This window comes from Dreissena polymorpha, chromosome 13 (assembly GCF_020536995.1).
Source record: "Dreissena polymorpha isolate Duluth1 chromosome 13, UMN_Dpol_1.0, whole genome shotgun sequence".
In the NCBI taxonomy this organism is placed as follows: Eukaryota; Metazoa; Mollusca; class Bivalvia; order Myida; family Dreissenidae; genus Dreissena; species Dreissena polymorpha.
Window position 1 is genome coordinate 50,117,816 of NC_068367.1, and position 26,275 is coordinate 50,144,090.

Consider the following 26,275-nt stretch of genomic DNA (forward strand, 5'->3'; position numbering starts at 1 on the left):
TATTTTGTTTGTTATTCAATATTGTGACATAAAATTTAAAATGAGTGTGAAGAGAGAAATTTATCAATTGTACATTTTTTTATACCATTAAATGTCAAATTAGTGAATTTTGCTATTCTGTGTGTTTATCAGTCAGTCTGTGGACAAGGTGACCAAGGAGGTGGGACATTCCTATCTCGCTAGCCTTCAATACACTTGAAATATATGGTTGCTGTTGTTCTCAAACCTCGTACCTACAAAATGCCAACTTTTCAGGAGAGAAAATAACGTCACATTTTTTTATGTCCCCCACTATAGTAGTGGGGGACATATTGTTTTTGCCCTGTCTGTCTGTTGGTCTGTTTGCGCCAACTTTAACATTTTGCAATAACTTTTGCTATATTGAAGATAGCAACTTCATATTTGGCATGCATGTGTATCTCATGAAGCTGCACATTCTGAGTGGTGAAAGGTCAAGGTCATCCTTCAAGGTCAGAGGTCAAATATATGTGGCCAAAATTGCTCATTTTATGAATACTTTTGCAATATTGAAGATAGCAACTTGATATTTGGCATGCATGTGTATCTCATGGAGCTGCACATTTTGAGTGGTGAAAGATCAAGGTCAAGGTCATCCTTCAAGGTCAGAGGTCAAATATATGTGGCCCAAATCGCTTATTTTATAAATACTTTTGCAATATTGAAGATAGCAACTTGATATTTGGCGTGCATGTCATGGAGCTGCACATTTTGAGTGGCGAAAGGTCAAGGTCATCCTTCAAGGTCAGAGGTCAAATTTATGTGGCCAAAGTCGCTTATTTTATGAATACTTTTGCAATATTGAAGATAGCAACTTGATATTTGGCATGCATGTGTATCTCATGGATCTGCACATTTTGAGTGGTGAAAGGTCAAGGTCATCCTTCACAAGGTCAAGGTCATCCTTCAAGGTCAAACATCATATAGGGGAACATTGTGTTTCACAAACACATCTTGTTAAAACGATGTTTTAGAAAGTGAAATTCTGTAAAAATACCAAACAAATGAAGCTGCAAAATATGATATAAGCCGTAGACGCATAAGTCATAATGATATTCAGAAATGGTAGCTACAATATTTCGTCACCACAGTTCTTTCATTTTTATGAGGTACGACAATTCATCCTGATAGGAGACCTCATAGCTGCAAATATAAAAATGTTTTTGTCAAATTTGTCCAAACGAAATGACGTGCCTATATGTGAAATGCCGTAGCAATAATCACTATGACTTCGCCCGACAAAAAAGCCAGCAATCAAGCTACAACATTTCATCATGTGGCTTTTTCAAGGGCTCTGATTGGCGTAGAGCTATGAGATATAGCCTAAAACACGCGACAGACTTCATATATTTGGAAAAGAAGACGAAAAATTAACAAGAGCACCGCCTTGCGGGTGCAGACCGCTCATCTATTTTCTTTTTAAAGGTGAAGGGACTCTCATTTTCAATCACAAAGGAGGGAGGGGTGGAGTGAAGAGGGGTGCATTGTGTGGGGGTGTGGACATTTATTACATTATCTTCCAAAAATGCGAAAAAAAGGAAAAAATAAATAAAATCGGGGGGTGGGGATTCTTGGGTGCGATGGTAGGACGGTATTTCAAACATAAAATAATCAAAATAAATAGTTTTGTTTTTTAACCGTTTAAAAAAAAATCGGGGAGGGGGTGGGGTGGGGGGGGGGGGGTATAGTGTGAGGGTGTGGTGGTCATTTGTGAGATGATCTAACAAAAAAAAAATAGGGGGGGGGGATTCGGGGGGGGGGGGGAAGGGGGGGCACGGGCGATGGTTTGGGTGGAGTCTATTGTGGTATGTCAGGTATGAGTAGTTTTGTCAAAGTATCAATCAAATCTAATCATAAATAAAGAAGTTATGGCAATTTTAGCAAAATTTAATAATTTGACCTTGAGAGTCAAGGTCATTCAAAGGTCAAGGTAAAATTCAATTTGCCAGGTACAGTAACCTCATGATAGCATGAAAGTATTTGAAGTTTGAAAGCAATAGCCTTGATACTTAAGAAGTAAAGTGGATCGAAACACAAAATTTAACCATATATTCAAAGTTACTAAGTCAAAAAAGGGCCATAATTCCGTAAAAATGACATCCAGAGTTATGCAACTTGTCCTTTTACTGTACCCTTATGATAGTTTGCGAGTGTTCCAAGTATGAAAGCAATATCTATGATATTTTAGGGGTAAAGTGGACCAAAACACAAAACTTAACCAAACTTTCAATTTTCTAAGTATAAAGGGCCCATAATTCCGTCCAAATGCCAGTCAGAGTTACATAACTTTGCCTGCACAGTCCCCTTACGATAGTTAATAAGTGTTGCAAGTATGAAAGCAATAGCTTTGATACTGTAGGAATAAAGTGGACCTTAACACAAAACATAACCAAATTTTCAATTTTCTAAGTATAAAAAGGGCACATAATTCTGTCAAAATGCCAGTCAGAGTTACATTACTTTGCCTGCACAGTCCCCTTATGATAGTAAGTAAGTGTTTCAAGTATGAAAGCAATAGCTTTGATACTTAAGGAATAAAATGGACCTAAACACAAAACTTAACCAAAATTTTCAATTTTCTAAGTATAAAAAGGGCACATAATTCTGTCAAAATGCACGCCAGAGTTATCTAACTTTGCCTGCCCAGTCCCCTCATGATAGTAAGTAAGTGTACCAAGTTTGAATGCAATAGCATTGATACTTTCTGAAAAAAGTGGACCTAAACGCAAAACTTAACCAAAATTTTCAATTTTCTAAGTATACAAAGGGCACATAATTCAGTCAAAATGTACGCCAGAGTTATCTAACTTTGCCTGCCCAGTTCCCTCATGATAGTAAGTAAGTGTACCAAGTTTGAATGCAATAGCATTGATACTTTCTGAGAAAAGTGGACATAAACGTAAAACTTAACCGGACGCCGACGCAGACGCCAAGGTGATGACAATAGCCCATATTTTTTTTTCAAAAAATAGATGAGCTAAAAACTGTACGGTCAGCATTGTGGTTGGCACTGGCGATTCTTAACTTTGCGGCCCAGACTTAATCCTCACTCTCAATGCTTGAGATTTTGATTGAAAGTCACCATATCTGAAAAGTGTGGGGTACCCCTACAGCGCAATAACAACACAAATTGAAAGCCTTTCAGTAAAATATTGAATAGCTCCAAATTCTTACTATAATTCAAAATTCATTCCAACTTGTGTGATTCTAGAAAGTAATTTGGTTAGAGTGCTGGGACACTCTGTGTCCTTGCAATGCAGGCTCGAGCGCAGAAGGACCTTCAAACAATATGGAAACACTTCTTAACCACAGGGTGCCCATACACACAGACTGTACCCCAATTAGGTTTGAGTGGTAAAATAAAGGAGTCATCTTCTCATTAAATGACGATTATCAGTAAGTGCTTCTTTTAATTCTTACTTCTGTCTACTCTCAGTGTTTTATTTTTGTGTTTCTGTCCTATTTATTTTCTGTATTTATTCGAAATGAAGAAAAAAACAATCCAAAAGTTCTACACTACACTGCGCAAGTTGAAAGTACAGGGTTTTGTTTAGTCAAGGCAGGCTAAGACAATGATGGGATAAATTGCTTTACAGATGGTTTGTGCTGATGCTGTCTTGGTACTAAATGTGTCCTAATCTTCTATTCAAAGGTTAAACATGGCAACCAGGTTTTAAACACTAATTTATGTACTTTTGTTCAAATAATTTTACAATCAATAAGCTACCAAAACATAATTGCTTTTCATCCATCATAACTAGTGTTAAGAGTGAAAACAGTTGTTTTATTTGTACTAATAGTGTCATTGACTTGGATCCAAGTGGCTGAAAATGAAATCCTTAGCCAGCGATGCATGTAAAATACCCCGACCTGTATGTTAAATGACAGTACAACATTTCCAAACAATGTTCCGGCAGAACAAGATGTCCCAAGACAGTATGCTTGACTAATAGGCCATGTTGATAGTACATGTAGTATGTACATTTTCTGTCAGTAACCTGATATCTTGACCATATAGACATCTTCAGTTGAAAAACTAGTTGTAATAGAGCAATCAGTTTAGGAAAACCTGGGTACGAAAATAAAAGAAATAAGGCGTTTCTGGAACAGATACGTTCACTATTTCTAGTGCGATCATTGAATTATGCCATAGCTGAAGTTATGAGATTCGCCAGTGAAAAACAATTTTGTCCTCAAACATTGGCACCATTTGAAAATAATCATTTATTGCCTTCATACTTTCATTTAAGAAGTTGCGACTATTAACCCTTTCCCACTCAGAAGCAAAGTGAAAATGGCTATGTGCAAACAGCATAAAACCAGAACAGCCTTCGAGTAGCTCGCAGTCTGTTCAAGTTTTATGCTGTTTGCTGCTCAACAGTATCTAAGGGTTGGAAATGAAGCTTTTAAACTTGAATCTAGTTAGAAAGATCTTTGATAAGTAAATTGATTTTTTTAAAGGACTTTCACATGCATCAAAATACATAGTTATAGTGGTAAAGGGTTAACACTGTCTATGGTTTTGATTTCATTGCATCATTTCTTACAAACTGAAACAATAATTCCCAAATTGAGGCTCAAATACAAGAACAACACTCAGGTTATGTCAGATCCTAGTTTATTATGAATCAAGAATGTAAACACATAACTTCCACAAATGAAGACGGAGGTTGCAAATCACATTGAGCAAACTAAACATGAACTGGATTTTCTATACGCAAACTTGCATTTTCAATGCGGACAAAACATGTAGTAACTTTTCAATAAGAACTTGACATAATTGCTTGGAACAATTTTTGAAGCAAATTCAAAGTAAAATCATCATTTTCATACCACAGATCTGATGTTTTTAAAATTATACAGGACAATAAGCATGATTAGTTTTAAGCAAAGACTTATTTAAATAGTGTATACATCTTTAATCAGAATTGCTTTTAGATATAAAAAAAGTAAAATGCATGAAACACATATTTTGTAAACAGTCATTCAAAAAGCATTACAATTTTATCATTGATGACTTGTCAGATAACAATTAAAGATTCCCAGCAGTGAATCAATAAACAAAGCCGTAATTTCATAAACAATCACTAATTGTATGCATCCCCATTTTCCCTCATGTCTTTTTGAACACAAGAAACATTCTATGTAAATAAAATAACACTCTTTCTTCTATTGTTCACTTTGTTTAATTGACCCTTTACCACTTAGATACGTATTTTGACGCATTTGTAGTCCCTTAGAACATTAAATTTAATTAAAGACTTTTCTTACTAGATTCAAGTTTTTAAGGCTTCATTTCCAACCCTTACATACGGATGAGCAGCAAACAGCATAAAACCTGAACAGACTGCGAGTTACTCGCAGTCTGTTCTGGTTTTATGCTGTTTGCACATAGCCATTTTTACTTTGCTTCTGAGTGGGAAAGGGTAAAAAAGCTTTAGCAAACACCACAAATTAAAAATTTAAAATATAAAAACATGCACCACAATTTACTGTTCTTGTTCAACGTTACAAAAAGTATATTAATATAACCCATTATATGGCTAACAATTAACCAGTTTTTTTTCAAAATTGACACTTTCTATGTTTAACTAAATACATTAAACATCTACAATTAAACACTATCTCACTGTTATTCACACACACACTTTAAAGAGAAAATAACTATATACAAATTTATATAAATTTCAATTTTCAAGAATACAAACATATATCATGTACATTTAAACATCTATACAAGTTATAGAACATACAATTTTCAAAAAATGTAAATAATTGGAATTATACAAAATACTATAAAAGTACATGTATACTAAACTATGAAAATGACATGATTGGATATGGTCACACTTGAGTACAGACACCAGAATTGCAACATCAGTCATTTCATAAACTGTCCATAATACGCCTAATATGTGTAATTGTGTCACTAGAGCTTTTTTGGCAGAACATTGTCTACACTTTCTTATTTTATTTTCGTCCCTAATAATCTATTTTAATATGAGAAACACTTAAAAGTAAGACATTGTTTATCATAATATAATGTTACCTTATAATATACAAATGCTATGAAGATGTTTTTAAACTTGAGCCAAATACATGTAAATGTACACAATTAGAAAATTATTCGATAACTTCTTATAATGGAGAGTGTTAAATTTGTCAATTAATGAATACGTAATTATTGCTAGGAGAACTCGTATATACCAGAGTTCTTAAAACGATTGTATTTACATGCACTCATCATATAAATGACCCAAATTTGCTGCCAAAATACAAATTTAATCTCGATATATACATTTATATTAATCAGTTTGTGCCATGACTTTAACACTTAAAAAAATACCTACATATGTAAGTACAATTGGTTTAAAACATGCAAATAATTACAATGTTTCAAGTCTGATTTACATTCCCTGTTGAGAAATAGCAAACCAAATGAGTTATACATGGGTATAAGTGGGTGCAAGAGAACACTTAAAACATTTGAGAAGCTTCTTATTTCGATATAAAAAGGAAACTTGCAAAAATAATCCAGTATTATGCAGCACTACACTGTCCTGGAATGATTAGAAAGATACAATATTCTAAATAACAAATTGAAGATAAATGTACAAAGATAAATTAATATTGAAACTAACAAAACATAAGTTGTATGATGTAAATAATTCCCCACTTATGACTTGCTTCCATTTCATCATGAATTATATTGGCATTTACTGGTATTTATATAAATACAGCAACATTTAAAGGCAGATTCTAGTAGCATCAGAAGTAATTTATATATTTATTTCATTTACAATTACTTAATGGCATTGAAGTTCAAAATGATTCCTTTACATGTAAAACCAATTTCTTTTGAGTTTAAACAAACACCAACACATGATTTTTTTTGTCTTGTCTTCTAGAATCTTTTCTAGAACTACCAATCAACTCTTGCTATTCCTTTCTTCGTACATTTGTCAGTCATTTCTCACTGCTGGATTTTGACAGATTAATTTGTTTATGGAATGCGTCTAGATGATATTGATGTTACAACAGCTTGGATACTGCTGCCATGATGATGGTTGCTAGGAAGGTAAGGGGTGCTAGCAAGGTGGCACTAGAAGTTTCTGGAAGGGTAGAACAAATTGATTTCTATCAAAAATACACAGACCATGTTGTCATTTAAAATTATACTTTAGTAAAAAAATAGGGTGTCAATTGTCCCAAATTTGAAATCCGAAAAATTATGCCGGAAGTCTAAGGCCATAGGTACCCAACAGGGATAAAGGGCAAAGACCCTATGCCCTAGCTTATTGTTCTTTTTTTATAGTCTTTTAAGGTGCAATTTCTGGTAATTACAATGCAAAGTACTATAAACAATACCATCCTTAATCTCATGTGTATTCTTTTTATATAAATGTATCCGAAAATGACTGTCGAAAACAATCTAGGTACGTGTTTTGCACATGAAATAAAATATGCATATTCAGGCCTGCTATTTTTCCGGCCTGGGCCAGATTTCCGGTTTTTAAATCCGCTCAGGATTGATTTAGAGATTTAGGCAAATCAGTTGAGAAAATTGGAGGGTGGATGGGGCGCCGAACTATGAATTAACTATTAGTGTTCTCGGAGGAACCTCAGAGAATCTGTACCTGTAACTCTTAATAATAGCACACCATCTTTTTAACCTTTTCTCATTGGACACAATTTTTCTTTTGTCCAATGGAACGCACACTAACAATGGCTGATCAATGGTGGATAAACGCTTATGACGTTATGTTAGTTTTTCAAACATTCAAGAGACTCATATTTGAAGAAATTTTGAAAACAAAATGGCAAGTTAAAACAAATTTTCTTAAGTAAAATTCATTTTAATTATTAAATACTTACCTGTTATCTCTAGCTTACCCCTTTCCAAGGGAGTTATTTCATCCGGAAAATATTCAAGCGCTGGGAATCGTCCACCTCTATAAGAATCCAAATCAGGTTAAACATAGTACAATGCAACCTAACAGGAAATCAAGAACCACAACTCATCTTTCCTTTACGCAAACATAAAAAGGCGATGAGCGGGGTGGGAGGTGGGACTTACCGATAACAGGTAAGTATTTAATAATTAAAATGAATTTTACTTAAGAACATTTGTTTTAATATCATAAATACGTTACCTGTTATCTCTAGCTGATTTTGCAGCTGCGGCGGGAAGGTTCGCATATTTTTTCCCATCACAGCAAAACCCATATACAGGGTTTACAGCCAGAGATAGTAGAATCAAGTCCTCTTATAATCTTTGTTAGTACAGTATAGTACTTAATTCTCGGATGGCACCAGTGTACTTACGCCATAGAAGAAACTACAGTTTGAGCCACTACAAGAGGACCCAACTTATACAAATTGTCTTGTTGGCACTCAAGAGAACGAAGATAAAAAGAGGAGAAGGTGGTCGGATTCCTCCAGAAAGCAGCTTGAAGCACTTCAGATAGTGGGGTCTGATTAATATACGCCCACGAAGCCGAAAGAGCTCTTAATTCATGCGGTCTTATCTTAAACAGGGATAAATCCCTCGATGAAAGAGAAGAATAAGCTTTCCTTATAGTCGAGGCTATCCAACGAGAAATAGAAGCCGCAGACACATCGCCCCCCCCCCCCTTTTAATGGAATGAAAAGTCTCTTGCGAGAACCTCGAATAGACTTTACCTTTTTAAGGTAGAACTTCAAAGCCCTGACCGGGCAAAGGAGTCTATCATCATCTTCATGTCCACAAGTTCTAGATAGACTTGGAACTTTGAAGGGTTTGGAAGCCATAGAGGGGAGTTGATTTTTAGCAAGGAATCCTGACTGACACAACAATGTAACAGAACCATCAGAGGAGTCAAAACGAATATGACTATCCTCGATAGAAAGAGCATGAATTTCACTTCTCCGTTTGGCTGAAGCCATAGTAAGAAGGAAAACGGTCTTCCATGTTAGGAATTGTAATGAAGCCTGATCAAGAGGTTCATAGGGAGCCTTAATAAGGGAACCAAGCACACAAGCTAAATCCCATTTAGGAGCAAGTGTACGAGATACAGGACGACTAAGTTCCATAGCTCGAACAAGTTCTGAAATAGCTGGATCAGCACAGACTTGTGAAGACTTAGTGAAAGCCAATGTATGCGAAATCATAGATCTGTATCCTTTGATGGAACTAAGAGAAAGTTTCTTATCATCAAAAAGATAAATGAGAAAATCCGCTATTCGTCTAGCAGAGGGATTGAGGGGATTAATTTTCCCTCGAAAACACCAATTGGAGAAGAGTTTCCAACGAGCATCATAGACTGCTCTGGTGGATTTTCTCCTTGCCGAAGCAACGAGGGTTGAAGCCCTGACAGAAAAACATTTCTTCTGCAAAGATTGCCTGATAACGGCCAGACGTGTAAGTGGAACATTTTTGGGTCCGCATGTAGTCTGCCGCTTTGAGACAGAAGATCTGACCTGTGAGGAAGATTCCTGGGATAATCGTACAGGAGACTGAGAAGATCGTTGAACCAAGATCTTCTGGGCCACCAAGGGGCAATCAGGAGTATCCTGCAAGAGCTCACCCTGATTTTCCCCAATATTTGGGGAATTAGAATGGGTGGGGGATAGGCGTAAGCGTCCAGTTGGTCCCATGCGAACGAAAGCGCGTCGATTGCCCACGCTGCTGGATCGTAAACTGGACTCACATACAGAGGAAGTCTGTGATTGTGTCTGGTTGCAAATAGATCGACCAGGGGATAACCGAACTTGAAAAAGATCTGGTTGGTCACTTCTTGATGAAGTGTCCACTCCGATGGAAGTAACTGGTGTTTGCGAGACAAACCATCCGCCAGGGCGTTGAGGCGACCTGGTATATATTTTGCCAGCAGATGAATGTTGAGTGTTTTGCAAAGAACAAGTAATTTTCTGGTTTCCAGATACAGGGATTGAGAATGTGTTCCCCCCTGTGCCTGGATGTAAGCCACCACAGATGTGTTGTCTCTTGACACCATCACACAAGAGTCTCGAAGATGTGATTGGAAATGAGATACAGCTAGAAATACTGCTCGCATTTCTAGATTGTTGATATGAAGGTGAGATTCCTGATGAGACCACAACCCTGAAATTATCAGACTGAGAGGTTCCAGGTGAGCACCCCACCCTTCCTTGCTCGCATCCGTTATTAGATATAATGACGGTTGCGGGGGAAGAAGGGGTACTCCTGCCAACAGAGTCTCCTCGTCTAGCCACCACTGAAGATGAGACCTTAAGGAGGGAAGGATTGGAATCTGTGTTAATAGATTGCCTGGAGACCATTTCCAACAAGCTGAGAGATAGTGCTGAAGAGGACGTAGGAAGAGACGTCCCAACTGCACAAAGTCTGCTACTGAGCTCAGGATACTGTTGAGAGAGAGGAATTCTTGAGCTGTTATATGAGATTGGGACAAAACCCAGTTGACCTTCATCAGAAGGTCTGATATACGTTGAATAGACACTCTGACCCGATTGATGTGGGTCAAGAAATTCATTCCCACAAACGTAAAGTCCTGTGAAGGAATGAGGTCTGATTTGTCTGCATTGAGAAGGAGCCCTAACGAGAGGAGCTCCTTCCAAGAGAATTCTAGGTTGTACAGAAGCAATTGACGATCGAGCTGGTGTAAGAGCCAGTCGTCGAAATACTGAAGAAGAATAATCCCGTGAACTCTGAGGTGTGATCCGACTGCCGACATTAGTTTGGTAAAAACTCGTGGGGCTGTCGCCAACCCGAAAGGCATAGACCTGAACTGGTAGACTTGGCCTTGAAAGGCGAATCGCAAGTACTTTCGGTAGTTGGGATGTATAGGAACATGGAAGTAAGCATCTTCCAGATCCAAAGACACCCCCCAGTGCAGGGGTTTGATGGATTCCCGTATGAAAGAAGGAGTCTCCATTTTGAAAGTTGGTTTGAGGAGATACATGTTGAACACTTTTAAATCTATTACTGGTCTCCAGGAACCATTTTTCTTTTGAACAAGAAAAAGACGACTGTAAAATCCTGGAGAATAAGGATCTTGAACCCTTTCTACCGCCTGTTTTTCCAAGAGCCCGAGAATGGACTCTGGAATATGTGGATGCCGAGATACCAGCTCTATAGGGACGCGAGAAAGTGGAGGCCTTTTTTCGAATTGAAAAGTCAGGCCTTTTGTCACAAGAGAATGAACCCATGCGTCTGAAGTAATTTGAAGCCATCGATTTGAGAAGTGGAAAAGTCTGGCCCCGACTGGTATTTCCGGCATCGGAGGTTGTGGCGGTAGAAAGGGAAGGGACCTAGGGCTGATAAGCAGGAGGTGCGCCCCTGCCGGTAGAAGGTTTGAAATTCCTCTGTCCCGGCTTGGGTTTGCCCTTTTTCCCAGAATCTTTATTAGAAGACTTGTGTGACAAAGAAGGTCTGTTATAGGAAGACTGCCTATTAGGACCTGACCGTGGATTAAAAGAAGGCTTTTTAGAGAAAAGGTTATTTCTCTTAGCCGTCTTGAATGCTGGAACTGCTGGTGGCCTAGAAGCAGGATGCTTAAAGACCCCTTGGCGTTGTCCAGAGTTGTTTCTAGCTAAAGAAGCATGAAGTTGGTCATCCTTGTCAGCTGTGATTGCTTCTTGTATCCTTCCACCAAAAAGAAACCCTGATGTGAGAGGAGCTGTTCTGAGCGAGTTCATACCAGGTTCCAACAGAAAATCTTTAGGTAAAGAAGTAAGGATAAGATCTCTACGAATCCTTAGCATCTCGGACATTGAAGAAGCAGAAGTGTGAGATAAGGCCAGTGTGGTCCGTGAGAGATGAATTAACAAATCACGGAGTTCCTCCGGAACAGATTCCGACCAATCACACACCATTTGTAAAATTGTCGCTAGCATGAAGTCAATTTGGTTAGTCAAACCTAATGATCTACGTTCCCTCATTTCCCAAGTTTCCAACATTGAAAACGGAACAGAAACTGAATTGGAACCACTTGGCATTACAAGAGATAGCTTGCTTATGTCCGGATCTGGAACCGGAAGTTTTGAAAAATCCAACCCAGATGTTGCATGTGGTACAGGAGGTTTGTAACTTTTACTACCTTCCTGGTGTTTTGGATCAGCTAGTTCCTTAGGAATTTTCCATGTTTCTCCTCGTTTTGGAATAGTCTTATTAGCTGATTCCAATGATTGAAGAACAGATAGAACAGTAGAACCAATGGGAAGTCGTGGGTCAGGACGAGCCGTCGACTTAATAACCCTGTTGGGATCAAATGTACGAAAAAGTTGTTCTGTCACAGAAATCGTCGCATTTGAAGACAGTTCAGCAGGTCTTGGACAGTAATCTTCACCAAGAGTACGAAACATCAGTTCATAGATCTGACCAATCGGAGCTAAATATTGATCCGTCTCAACATTAGATTCTGCATCTGAATCAGCCTCACTCTCTACAACACCAGCGGTTTGTATAGAATCAGCAGGAACAGAAGTGAGAATATCTTGTACCGGATTGTAATTGTCTGGTAACAGCGAATGATCATCCCCGACGTCAGTAAACTGATAATGTAAACCGGAAAAAGGTAAATTATCAGCATTGACCGGTACAAAATGTCCCGCCGAATTCTGTATCCATAGTGTATCAGGATTCGACAGGGTAGCTGTAGGGGGTAAACGACTAGATACTGTAGATGATACCCGTGGTGTTGACACTGACGCCGTTGTAGTGAGATGAGCTCCTGAAGATGCAATACGTGTGGCAGTCAACGTTGGAACCGACACATTTGGCATGGAAACATGCGATTCCATAACGGAACACGATGGTGAACGACTATACGTATGGTAAGTCCGATGCTGTCTACGTGAACGTTGCCAACGTCCTCGTTTCCTGCAATGTCGAGATCTGGATCGGCTGCGCTGTCGAGATGTGGATCGGCTGCGATGAGATCGAGATTTTTTGGAATACCGTCTCCGTGAGTGACGACGTGATCGCTTATGAGCGCCGCGACGATGATAACTGCTCGACGAAGAAGAGCGTGTCCGATGTCCACTCCTTGATGAAGACGATGTATTCGACGACGAATCGGATGTAGAAGAATACGCCGATGATGAAGACCGAGTTCTTCTTGACCGGCGATTGGTGTTATCGGTGGCAGGCCCAACTGATGACTGTTGACCGGTGACCGGACCGGACCGGTGACCGGTGATCAATGACTGGACCGGACCGGTGACATGACCGGTGACATGACCGGTGACCGGCCGGTCATATTATGACCGGTTACGTCACCGGACAAAGACCGTAGAATGGCGGCTGCCATGTGGTCTGACATTGATCCAGTCGTTCCATGATCAATGTCGCCGGTATGCATGGTGTGAGTCATAAGATCTGATGACGATCGACTGACAACAACACCATCTAGCCCGGTACCCAGTGACTGACAAAACAGCTGGTCATCCTTGACCAGTGGAGTCACCGGGTAATCAACGTCGGATGGAGGTTCGTTGCGTTTGCGGCTGATCGACGTCCTCCGGCGACCTGCTTTTGTCCATACGTCGTAAGCCCACAAATCGCAAACCGCACATTTGTTATTAAATGTGCAACCGGTACATGCCAAGCAAGTATCGTGGGAATCCCACCTTGCTTTGATATGACCACAAGAACCTCTATCCTGTAAGTTCATTCTGAAATAAAAGAAACAGAAAGAACCTACAAAAGACAAATTAATGATTATAAATTCAAATAAAAAGTTAAACCACAAAATGTAAACACAAAGAACGCTGTCCAATTGACCTCAATTACTTATTGGGGAATAGGCACGAATTCCTCGTGGTTCACGTGCTCATGACGTCATGTACATGAGCGACGATGCAAACAAAGAAACCCAGCAAAAGCAGAAATATGACAATTACTGCAACAAAAAGTATAGAAATATAAACCGAATGATACAAATAAAAGATAAATAAACTTTATCCTTTTAAACTCCGCCAAAAACACAGTGAAAAGAACACATAAGTCCTGAGCCTAAAATAGGCGTGCACATGGTTTTATCCGGAAAGGAAAGATGAGTTGTGGTTCTTGATTTCCTGTTAGGTTGCATTGTACTATGTTTAACCTGATTTGGATTCTTATAGAGGTGGACGATTCCCAGCGCTTGAATATTTTCCGGATGAAATAACTCCCTTGGAAAGGGGTAAGCTAGAGATAACAGGTAACGTATTTATGATATTAAAATGAGCAGATGTTTTTAAATGGTTATGTGTATGTGTCAAAGAGCATTCAATTTCATTATAAAATACATGTACGTATGAATCATTCAGAGACTAAAGGCTTTCTGAGAGCCTGACTAATGGGTTTTAGAATGCTCAAAATCATTTTCGTCCGGATGGGGGGGGGGGGGGGAGCGGGGGGCATTGACCCTGGACCCCAATGGAGGCCTAGGCGGCCGCAAAACCCCCCCGCTGATGAGTTTCAGGCATGGCCTTTAGCGCTTAATATCAGGCCTGATCTTGTTTGACTGCAGAAAATGTAAAACAGTTACCTAGAAAATACGCAATCAACATATAATTTGGTTAACGTATTGTTTTGAAATGCTTAACTTTGATAATAAATAATGAAAATTTTCAAAATGGTGGACATAGCAACATTTTGTAGATTTGTAAGATTTTTGGAAAGTAAAAAAATCAAATTTTTTTCTATGTCCCCTCACCCCCTTAAAAAATTCATAGAATTTACACTAATCTCACATCCAGATTTCCAGAATAATCCAGACAATAGACATACCTGGAAACACAGTGACACTTGTACATACATGTAGCATGTATCTATGCTCATCAGGTAATACAGAAATACATTTATTCTTTTGGTCTTTAAATTATTCTTTTCAAGATTTTATGCTGCAGGGCTACACTTATTATACCAGTAACTGTTTGTCACACCGGATCTCTCAACCATAATTTTATTCTTCCATCCAAGAGTAGCTTTACTCAAAGAAACAATCTCACAACTTTGAGACAAATTGAAAAGTGCTCAGCCAAGGTAAGAGATCTACTCACCCTGCTTGTTGATGATAACGGCGTGTTTGAAATCCTTCGGGCCACCATCGTAAATCACGTAAAACACAGTTGCAAAGTGAGGGTCGGCTGCCTGGTGTACGATCAATGATGTGGACAGCGAAGTGGAATTAATCTGAAATAGTACCATTTGGGCCACATTTTAGGAAAACTCGGCATAATGCATTTGCTTGAATCATTCCAGATGAGCCTGTGTAATCTGCACAAGCTTATCAGGAACAAGAAACCGTCGGAGACGGGTTATGATCCCCAAAGGTTTTATTTGTCACAATATTGCACTATATATTCAGATAAAAGGAAACTTCTTGAGGGCACAGTAGTTGGTGGGACAAGAATATTTTTATATAAAATTTCAAAGGGCCATAACTCTGAAAAATCATCCGACCAGAACCCGCTGATAATATGCACATCTCCTCTTGGTAGTGAAGCTTCCTATAAAGTTTCATTGAATTCCGGTCATTAGTTGCTGAAAAATAGCCCGCTGTAGAGTTAATGGAAAATTTCAAAGGGCCATAACTCTGTGAAAAATCATCCGACCAGAACCCGCTGATAATATGCACATCTCCTCTTGGTAGTGAAGCTTTCCATAAAGTTTCATTGAATTCCAGTCATTAGTTGCTGACAAATAGCCCGGACAAGAATTGCACTATATGTACAGTTAATAGAAATTTCAAAGGGCCATAACTCTGTGAAAAATCATCCGACCAGAACCTGCTGATAATATGCACATCTCCTCTTGGTAGTGAAGCTTTCCATAAAGTTTCATTGAAATCCGGTCATTAGTTGCTGAGAAATAGCCCGGACAAAAATTGTACACGGACGGACACTGAAGACGAAGCGGCGACTATATGCTCCCAGGGGTTCCACTGGCCCCCAAAAAGTTGTCGCCACTTTTTCGCGGCGCGAAACTGTCAGTTATTCCGACCTTATTAATTATGACAATCGTCTAAGAAACCTTACAACATCAATGTCATTGACTATATTATTACTTTTAAAAGTATGTAAATACATAAATAATAAGTAACTTCATAAGTCTTAATAAGCTTTATTTATACATAAAAACATTGGTTTGCACTTGATGAATAATCACATATAACCAAACTTATCTAATAATGTTAACATCAATGGAACAGTATGCTGCATACATTTTTTATAAAAATTTATTCAAACATACAATCACACAAATGTACATCATCTGGAAGGGAAAAAAATTCAAACATCAGTAAATAAAGCCTCTCAATTTAATTGTTAAACAGTTACATTTCAGAAAATAAAACATCTAAATTTAATTGTTTAACAGTTACATTTGGTCATTTGGCTAATATGATGCACATTAACTGAAAGGGAAACAAGAGCACCGCCTTGCGGGTGCAGACCGCTCATCTATTTTCTTTTTAAAGGTGAAGGGACTCTCATTTTCAATCACAAAGGAGGGAGGGGTGGAGTGAAGAGCGGTGCATTGTGTGGGGGTGTGGACATTTATTACATTTTCTTCCAAAAATGCGAAAAAAAGGAAAAAAAAAATCGGGGGGGGGGGGGGGGGGGGGGGGGGGGGGGGGGGGGGGGGGGGGGGGTGAGGTGGGGGGGGATTCTTGGGTGCGATGGTTGGACGGTATTTCAAACATAAAATAATCAAAATAAATAGTTATGTTTTTTAACCGTTTTAAAAAAAAATTGGGGAGGGGGTGGGGGTGGGGGTGGGGTATAGTGTGAGGGTGTGGTGGTCATTTGTGAGATGATCTTTAAAAAAAAAAAAAAAAAAAAAAAAAAAAAAAAATAGGTGGGTGGGGGGGGGGGGGGTTGTGGGGGGGGGGGGGGCACGGGCGATGGTTTGGGTAAGAGTAGTTTTGTCAAAGTATCAATCAAATCTAATCATAAATAAAGAAGTTATGGCAATTTTAGAGAAATTTAATAATTTGACCTTGAGAGTCAAGGTCATTCAAAGGTCAAGGTAAAATTCAACTTGCCAGGTACAGTAACCTCATGATAGCATGAAAGTATTTGAAGTTTGAAAGCAATAGCCTTGATACTTAAGAAGTAAATTGGATCGAAACACAAAATTTAACCATATATTCAAAGTTACTAAGTCAAAAAAGGGCCATAATTCCGTAAAAATGACATCCAGAGTTATGCAACTTGTCCTTTTACTGTACCCTTATGATAGTTTGCAAGTGTTCCAAGTATGATAGCAATATCTATGATACTTTAGGGGTAAAGTGGACCAAAACACAAAACTTAACCAAACTTTCAATTTTCTAAGTATAAAGGGCCCATAATTCCGCCCAAATGCCAGTCAGAGTTACATAACTTTGCCTGCACAGTCCCCTTACGGTAGTTAGTAAGTGTTGCAAGTATGAAAGCAATAGCTTTGATACTTAAGGAATAAAATGGACCTTAACACAAAACTTAACCAAAATTTTCAATTTTCTAAGTATAAAAAGGGCACATAATTCTGTCAAAATGCACGCCAGAGTTATCTAACTTTGCGTGCCCAGTCCCCTCATGATAGTAAGTAAGTGTACCAAGTTTGAATGCAATAGCATTGATACTTTCTGAAAAAAGTGGACCTAAACGCAAAACTTAACCAAAATTTTCAATTTTCTAAGTATAAAAAGGGCACATAATTCAGTCAAAATGCACGCCAGAGTTATCTTACTTTGCCTGCCCAGTCCCCTCATGATAGTAAGTAAGTGTACCAAGTTTGAATGCAATAGCATTGATACTTTCTGAGAAAAGTGGACCTAAACGTAAAACTTAACCGGACGCCGACGCCGACGCAGACGCCGACGCCGACGCCAAGGTGATGACAATAGCTCATAATTTTTTTTCAAAAAATAGATGAGCTAAAAAATGATACACATCTGAACGACAAACATCTCAATTTAAATTAACACCGCCTTATATATCGTTTTTATCATTGATCTTTGTGCCAGTTTGTCCTAAGTGTTACATGATTGAGTGTTCTTTATCATAAAAGAACCGTTAATCCGATAATAACCCCCATAAAACTTGACAATAGCAGTAAAAACACCGACTGTAACACTTTCACGCTTACGTGATTTCAGTGCACTCTACACTGTAGGTCGCTTACATCGTCGTCAATCAATATTTACAACTGACAAACGCTGGCCGCTTATGCTCGGTCGCGTGCTTTTCGACTCGCAGTACATTTTCGGATAGGATTTTACCGATTTTTTTTAATTCGCCACTTTAAAAAAATTGGAGCCACTTAAAAAAAATTAGCGCCTTTTGGCGCCAATGGCGATCGACAGCGGAACCCCTGGCTCCCCCAATTTTTTTTCGGGGAACATAAAAACACTTTCCTCTGTAATGGAATCTTTTGGTAAGTCTCTCATAAACAAAAATCTAGTGCAGGTCGAAAGTGTTGTCCCTAATTTGTGTGCAGTCTGCACATGCTAATCTGGGAAGACACTTTACACACAAATGTAATGGATTAAGCTCAATTTTCCCAGTGGGAAGCTCATTTAGAATGCTTGAAGGAAGTGGGAGAGGGACAAATAAAGGTAACAGCAGACAGGAGTTGGCTGAAGATGAATAATTAATTGAGAATTAATTTTAATCTTGTTTGAGCAGAACTATTCAAGTTCAATTTTCAACACTTCTACTTCAATTTTTATTGCAAGCAACATTTTTTAATATCAGATTAAGTATTGTTAACATGTTGACTGGAATCATGTCACTGATGCTGATGCTCCCACAAAACTTTTTTGGATAAAGACAAAGTAACTATATATTCCTTTAGAAGAAACAAGAGATGTGTTTGTCAGAAACACAATGCCCCCCTATTGTGCATCTTTGATTTTTGTTTACCTTTGACCTTGACCTTTCAACGCTCAAAATGTGCAGCTCTATGAGATACACATGCATGCCAAATATCAAGTTGCTATGTTTAAGATTTCAAAAGTTATCGCAAAACTTTAACCAAGGTTAAAGTTTAAGGTTAAAGTTTTGGGACAGAATGACAGACAGGCCAAAAACAATATACCCCCGATCATTCAATCCGGGGGCATAAAAAGAAGACAAAGGTCCATAATTCAGCCAGACTGGTCACAGAACTATTCCTTTCTGCATAAGCATCTACAAATCAGAGTTATTTGACTGTTAACATATGATAGAGATCCACAATTAGTTAAAAAGGAGCTGAAAACACAAACTTCAGGTGACTGAATATTATACGGTGGAAACACACACAAAAGGCAATAAGTATTGCAAAACTGCAGCTCAATTCCTTTCCTTAGGATCTTATACAGATAAAGGTCATTCAACTGTGAAAGTTTAACCCATCTATGCCTAGTTTAAAGTAAAAAGGCCTTGGCAAATAGTGTAGACCATGATGTGGCGTCTATCAGGGTCTGCGATGTTTGCTTAAAGGAATTTCTGTAAGAAATATTCTAAATATAGAAATAAGTATACCGTATACGTGCCTTTATAAGACGCCCTCGCTTATAAGACGCACCCTAAATTCGGACTTTATAATCGGTGGATTTAAAACTGACCCGCGTGTAAGACGCGGTCAAATTTTGCCGTTTTCATCGGCCGAAAAACGGTAGAATGTTGAAGAAAATCAATAAGAAACACATTGAGAATTTTTCAAACTCGCGCTGCATACAATTAGTAATTCACGCAAGTCCGAAAAATAAAACAATCAAACAACAAAGTAAATATTTGTTTATTTCATGATATATAAGTCAGTTTTAATTTATTTTCAAGTATTATTCATACAGTAAAAATAATTATCAAATTAACACAATTTCTAACAATTGCGTATTTAATCAATTTGCCATAACAATTTCAAACATATTACGTTCGTAATTGATCGTATCAGTCATCTTAAAATCCCTCGAAATCCTCATCATCGCTTTCACCGAACAGTTCGTAGAATTCCTCACTAGTGAGATTGTCATCATAAACCCAGTCGCCGATATCATCATCATCATCGTCGCAATCACTCGCCTTTGCACAGGCAGATACATCCTCAGATTGATTGCGATTTTCCACAAGATCATCAAACAACTCGTCGTCCTGTGTACCATCCATTGAGTTTGAGATCATAAGAGTTACGTTTGCGTCTCATTTTGACGTTTCCAGTAGTTGTAATTTGTAAATATAATTGTATTATGTACTATGTCCAATTTATATGACATTTAACGACGTCGCCCGCAGACAATCGGGTGATACAAACTTTTCAAGTATAACCATGGACAATATAACGCCTTACAACCCCCAAATAACAAAATTCAAATAAAAAATAATAGACAACAAAATCAATAACGATACATTTTATTTCAAGTAAATTGGTAACTGAACATAGCGTTCCGATACACGGTACAGGCAAATACAGACTTTAGAGAAAATGCAAATGGCTGCCGCGATTATTCAAAACAATTGACAAGTGTCCAACTTGGCCAGCGTAATTCCAGTAAACTCGATATTTTGAAAAATTTTGCTTATTTTCACAAGTATCTTGCTTATAAGATGCGACCCCCACTTTAACTTATTAATTTGAGTCTTAAAAATGCGTCTTATAAGCGCACGTATACAGTACTTGACATCCCTAATTTTGGAAATAAATTTATCCAGTTTAATAAGATGGGAGAGTCCACTAGGCATAAATGGGTTAAGAGTGATCCACACAGTAGTTCAAAACACAAGCTATGGGACGTATGTATGGACAAGTAAAATGCTTAAAGTGACTTGCATGTTCACAGATAGTAAAAATGAACAAGCGATGTGTTTGTGAAACACTATATATATGTCCCCATATATATGACCTTTGACCTTGAAGGATGACCTTGACCTTTCACCACTCAAAATGTGCAGCTCCATGAGATACACATGCATGTCAAATATCAAGTTGCTAGCTTCAATATTGCAAGTGACATTAAATGAGCGATTTTGACCCATATATTTGACCTTGAAGGATGACCTTGACCTTTCACCACTAAAAATGTGCAGCTCCATGAGATACACATGCATGCCAAAATATCAAGTTGCTATCTTCAATATTGCAAAAGTTTTGGCAAATGTTAAAGTTAGGGCAAACAAACAAACCAACAAACAAACCAACAGACAGGGCAAAAACAATATGTCCCCCACTATAGTGGTGATGTGACATGTTCAAACAATAAAAGAACAGTATCAATCAGAAAGAGTAATACCACTAATGACTTAAACCCATACTGAAAATAGATTTGAAATTGATAAAATAATTAAGCATTACAAACATTAAAAGACTAAAATGATTTGTGTTGTTTTTGCAAAATTTTGTTCAACACCAGCATCAATTACAGGTATATGACTTGCAGATAATGCAAATGTTGGAACAAAAATAACCATTTGTTTCTTCCTTTCTGGAATTTTTCACAGGGCGATTGGGAATTTTGCATTTTTTTCTCATTTGGGATAGTACCTTAAATGGGAACTTTATATAGAAGGAAAGGAAAACAAGAATATCAGTGAAACTGATGGATGCTCCCCGATAATGCGCTTTGTCAATGTATGTGTTAATAACCTTTCAAAAATATATCATTAGCCTCGGTGAACTTGACCTTCACCCCAGTGACCTCAAATCTCATCAAAAGGTAGAGGTCCATGCAAGGTACGTACATGCCAAATATGAAAGAGATCGGTAAAGTATTGAAGGTGCTATGAGAAACTGTAACAAAAGTGTGATGGAAGGAAGTAAGGAACTACAAACTGGCAACTATATGCTCCACCGAAAATATTTCGGGGAGCATAAAAATCACTGGGAGGGTATACTCACAGGTGTGCATGTGAGCTCCAGGATGCCATATTTCCTCTCTGGGTCTTGGTGCCTGTCGTCAACGTGCATCACAAAGTTCTCTTCTGCAATCTCCCACGTGACCTTGTCGCAGGCCAGCTCACTCTCGCTAAGCAGGATACACTTGACCTCAACGTGGTTGTCCCCAACAGACCGTGTCAGGTTGTCGCACAGGAAGTCAGGCGTGTCTGATTGACAGAGATGACAGCTTCATACCAATTGTGTTATGTATCAGTGTTTCTAATTCAGGCAATAATTTTTTTAATTGACCATAATTTACTCAAAGTTTTATATAAAAGATCTTGGTGAAAATGTGCAGTCCGAAATCAAATCACAACAAATCTGGCTTTTTCAAAGAAAAGCCTTACATCAATAATTCACCAATACTATGTTTTGTGTTATGAATCAGTGATCCAAATTCACATTTTTTTTAATTTGATCATAGTTAACTCTTTAATATAGAAGTTCTTGCTGAAATTTGGCAATCCGAATCATAACACAAGAATTCTGTCTTTTTGCCAAAAAAGCTCTAATCCATAAATGACAAGTAATATATTGTTGTTAACATGCTGATAGCCAATAGTTCACTTACCGATAATGGCCCTAACTTTAATGGAAGCCACCTTTGTAACATAATGATTTCCTGCAATGTTTGCATCACATGAGAACAACTGATCCATGTCCTTTGCAGCTACATCTTGTGTCACACTAAGTGTCTTAGAATATGACGGGCGACCACTGACAACTGACTTATCTCCAGTATCAGACATAGCAATACTGGCGCCATCAAACCTGATGTCAACTTTAGGTGCAGGGTTGCTGCCTTTTGCTTGGCACTCCACCTGCGAAAATAAAGGTAAATTATTTCTGGGTTTTATTTCGTGAAATTCTGATATGAAATGCTGTAGGCAGTTGTGAAAAAGCACTGCCAACACCAGAGTAGGAACTGGTTCATAAGTATATAGCCAAGAAGCGGTATAAACCAGCTGTTCAATAAGCACCATTTTGGGAGAACTAAGCTTTATGCATGTGCATATCCTGTTGACTCAGATAAACCTGAGCAGTCTGCACATGCTAATCAGGGACGACACTTTCAGTCTAAACTAAATATTTGATAACAAGAGACTTTCATTAAAGATAATATGCCATAAAAGCAGAAAGTGTTGTCCCTGATTAGCCTGTCTGGACTGCACAGGCTAATATGGGAAGACACTTTACGCATATTCATTGAGCCCAGTTTTCCCAGAACAAGACTCAATTGTCAAACAAGGATTAAGTTTACCTGAAGTTAAGTAGATTGTCAAACAAGGATTAAGTTTACCTGAAGTTAAGTTGATTGTCAAACAAGGATTAAGTTTACCTGAAGTTAAGTTTATTGTCAAACAAGGATTAAGTTTACCTGAAGTTAAGTTTATTGTCAAACAAGGATTAAGTTTATCTGAAGTTAAGTTAATTGTCAAACAAGGATTAAGTTTACCATAAGTTAAGTTTATTGTCAAACAAGGATTAAGTTTACTTGAATTTAAGTTTATTGTTCAACAAGAATTAAGTTTATCTGAAGTTAAATTTATTGTCAAACAAGGATTAAGTTTACCATAAGTTAAGTTTATAGTCAAACAAGGATTAAGTTTACTTGAATTTAAGTTTATTGTCAAACAAGGATTAAGTTTACATTAAGTTAAGTGTATTGTCAAACATGGATTAAGTTTAAACTTTGAAGGCATGGTAACATCCTATGTTTTCCCCAAAAATTTATGAACAGGTTCTTTTATTTCAAACTGGGAAATATTTTAAAATAAAAAAAATGTGCAAATGTTTTTTTTGGTAAAAAGAAACTTGAATGTAGACTCTAATTATAACTGGAGATATTTATGTTTTTATGTCATGCTATGTGAAAAGGGGGTTTAATGCATGTGCGTAAAGTATTGTCCCAGATTAGCCTGAGCAGTCCCCACATGCATTAAACCCCCTTTTCACAGAGCGCAGCTCATGTAAAAGCATTTACCATACACAAACTCTCATTACAACATAATGCCTCCCACAAGCATTACCCATTCATAAATACATTTAATAGTATTTTAAAGACTTTTTGGCCTGTTGGATGTATTCATAAACTACACAAAATATAATGAAAAAACACTGCCAAGGTAGTATGGTAAACAAGAGCATCGCCTAGCGGGTGCAGACCTCTTATCTATTTTCTTTTTAAAGGTGAAGGGATCTATCTCCATACTTCAATCAACAAAAACCGTTGGAGACTGGTGATGCTCCCCAAAGTTTTTTTTTGTCACAATATTGCACTATATATTCAGATAAAAGGAAATGTCTTGAGGACACAGTAGTTGGAGGGACAATACTTTTTTTAAAGATTATTTATAAGAGCCATAACTCTGTGAAAAATCATCCGACCAGAACCTGCTGATAATATGCACATCTCTTGGTAGTGAAGCTTCCCATAAAGTTTCATTGAATTCCGGTCATTAGTCGCTGAGAAATAGCCCGGACAATAATTGCACTATATGTACAGTTAATGGAAAATTTCAAAGGGCCATAACTCTGTGAAAAATCATCCGACCAGAACCGGCTGATAATATGCACATCTCCTCTTAGTGTGAAGCTTCCCATAAAGTTTCATTGAATTCCGGTCATTAATTTCTGAGAAATAGCCCGGACAAAAATTGTGCACGGAAGACAGACGAAGCGGCGACTATATGCTCTCCCCAAATTTTTTGGGGGGAGCATAAAAAGGGGGGTGGGGTGGTGGTGGAGAGGGGTGTATAGTGAGCGGTCGTGGTCATTTATTACATTGTATTTAAAAAGTATGAAAAAAGAAAAAAAAAAGATTCTTGGGTGGGATGGTTGGAAGGTCTTTCAAAAAAATAAATAAAAAATATATGTTTTTTTTGTGTTTTCTTTTTAAGGAGGGGGGGGGGGTCAGGGGGATTGAGAGGGGGTATAGTGTGGGATTCTGGGGTGGGGCATGGGGGATGGTTTGGGTAGAGTCCATTGTGGTATGTCAGGTAAGTGTTGTTTTGTCAATGTATAAATCAAATATGTTCATAAATAAATATGTTATGGCAATTTTAGCAAAATTGAATAATTTGACCTGGAGAGTCAAGGTCATTCAAAGGTCAAGGTAAAATTCAACTTGCCAGGTACAGTAACCTCATGATAGCATGAAAGTATTTGAAGTTTAAAAGCAATAGCCTTGATACTTTAGAAGTAAAGTTGATCGAAACACAAAATTTAACCATATATTCAAAGTTACTAAGTCAAAAAAGGGCCATAATTCCGTAAAAATGACAACCAGAGTTATGCAACTTGTCCTTTTACTGTACCCTTATGATAGTTTGCGAGTGTTCCAAGTATGAAAGCAATATCTATGACACTTTAGGGGTAAAGTGGACCAAAACACAAGACTTAACCAAATTTTCAATTTTCTAAGTATAAAGGGCCCATAATTCCGTCTAAATGCCAGTCAGAGTTACATAACTTTGCCTGCACAGTCCCCTTAAGATAGTTAATAAGTGTTGCAAGAATGAAAGCAATAGCTTTGATACTGTAGGAATAAAGTGGACCTAAACACACAAATTAACAAAATTTTCAATTTTCTAAGTATAAAAAGGCACATAATTCTGTCAAAATGCCAGTCAGAGTTACATAACTTTGCCTGCACAGTCCCCTTATGATAGTTAGTAAGTGTTGCAAGTATGAAAGCAATAGCTTTAATACTTAAGGAATAAAATGGACCTAAACACAAAACTTAACCAAAATTTTCAATTTTCTAAGTATAAAAAGGGCACATAATTTTGTCAGAACGCACGCCAGAGTTATCTAACTTTGCATGCCCAGTCCCCTCATAATAGTAAGTAAATGTACAAAGTTTGAATGCAATAGCATTGATACTTTCTGAGAAAAGTGGACCTAAACGCAAATCTTAACCGGACGCCGACGCCAATAGCTCATAATTTTTTTTCAAAAAATAGATGAGCTAAAAATTGGGGGGGGGGGGGGGGGGGGGGGGGGGGTTCTCTGGGGTGGGGCATGGGGGATGGTTTGAGTAGAGTGCATTGTGGTATATGTCAGGTAAGTGTTGCTTTGTCAAAGTATGAATCAAATATGATCATAAATAAACAAGTTATGGCAATTTAAGGAAAAAATTCAATTATCTACGTATAAAAGGGGCCATAATTCTGTCAAAATGCTTGATACAGTTGTCGGCTCTTATTTATAGATTGGGTTCATGTTGGTAAAGAAGTATGCAAAATATGAAAGCAATATGTCAAAGGACATAAAAAATATTTGAGGTGGTACGCAAACTTAAACATAGATTCATACATGCCATAATTTTTCAGACCAATTCCGGGACATTGAGTTAAATTGTCTGGGACTTTTGCCGATTTTCCGGGACAT

General features: G+C 37.8%; 1 protein-coding gene across 4 annotated transcripts in view; it reads right to left on the bottom strand.

Moving 5' to 3' along the window:
• Positions 1 to 4,619: 4,619 nt before the first annotated feature.
• The window catches only part of LOC127855324 (uncharacterized), a 105,377-nt gene continuing 83,721 nt past the window's right edge, over positions 4,620 to 26,275 (bottom strand). For all 4 annotated transcript variants that reach the window (XM_052390805.1, XM_052390806.1, XM_052390804.1 and 1 more), the window contains exons 6-9: positions 22,455 to 22,704; positions 21,845 to 22,050; positions 15,043 to 15,175; positions 4,620 to 7,130 (exon numbers count right to left, since the gene is read on the bottom strand). In XM_052390805.1, the coding sequence (XP_052246765.1) occupies positions 7,051 to 7,130; positions 15,043 to 15,175; positions 21,845 to 22,050; positions 22,455 to 22,704 (669 nt within the window). In that variant the 3' untranslated portion in view covers positions 4,620 to 7,050. The remainder of the gene's footprint in view (positions 7,131 to 15,042; positions 15,176 to 21,844; positions 22,051 to 22,454; positions 22,705 to 26,275) is intronic.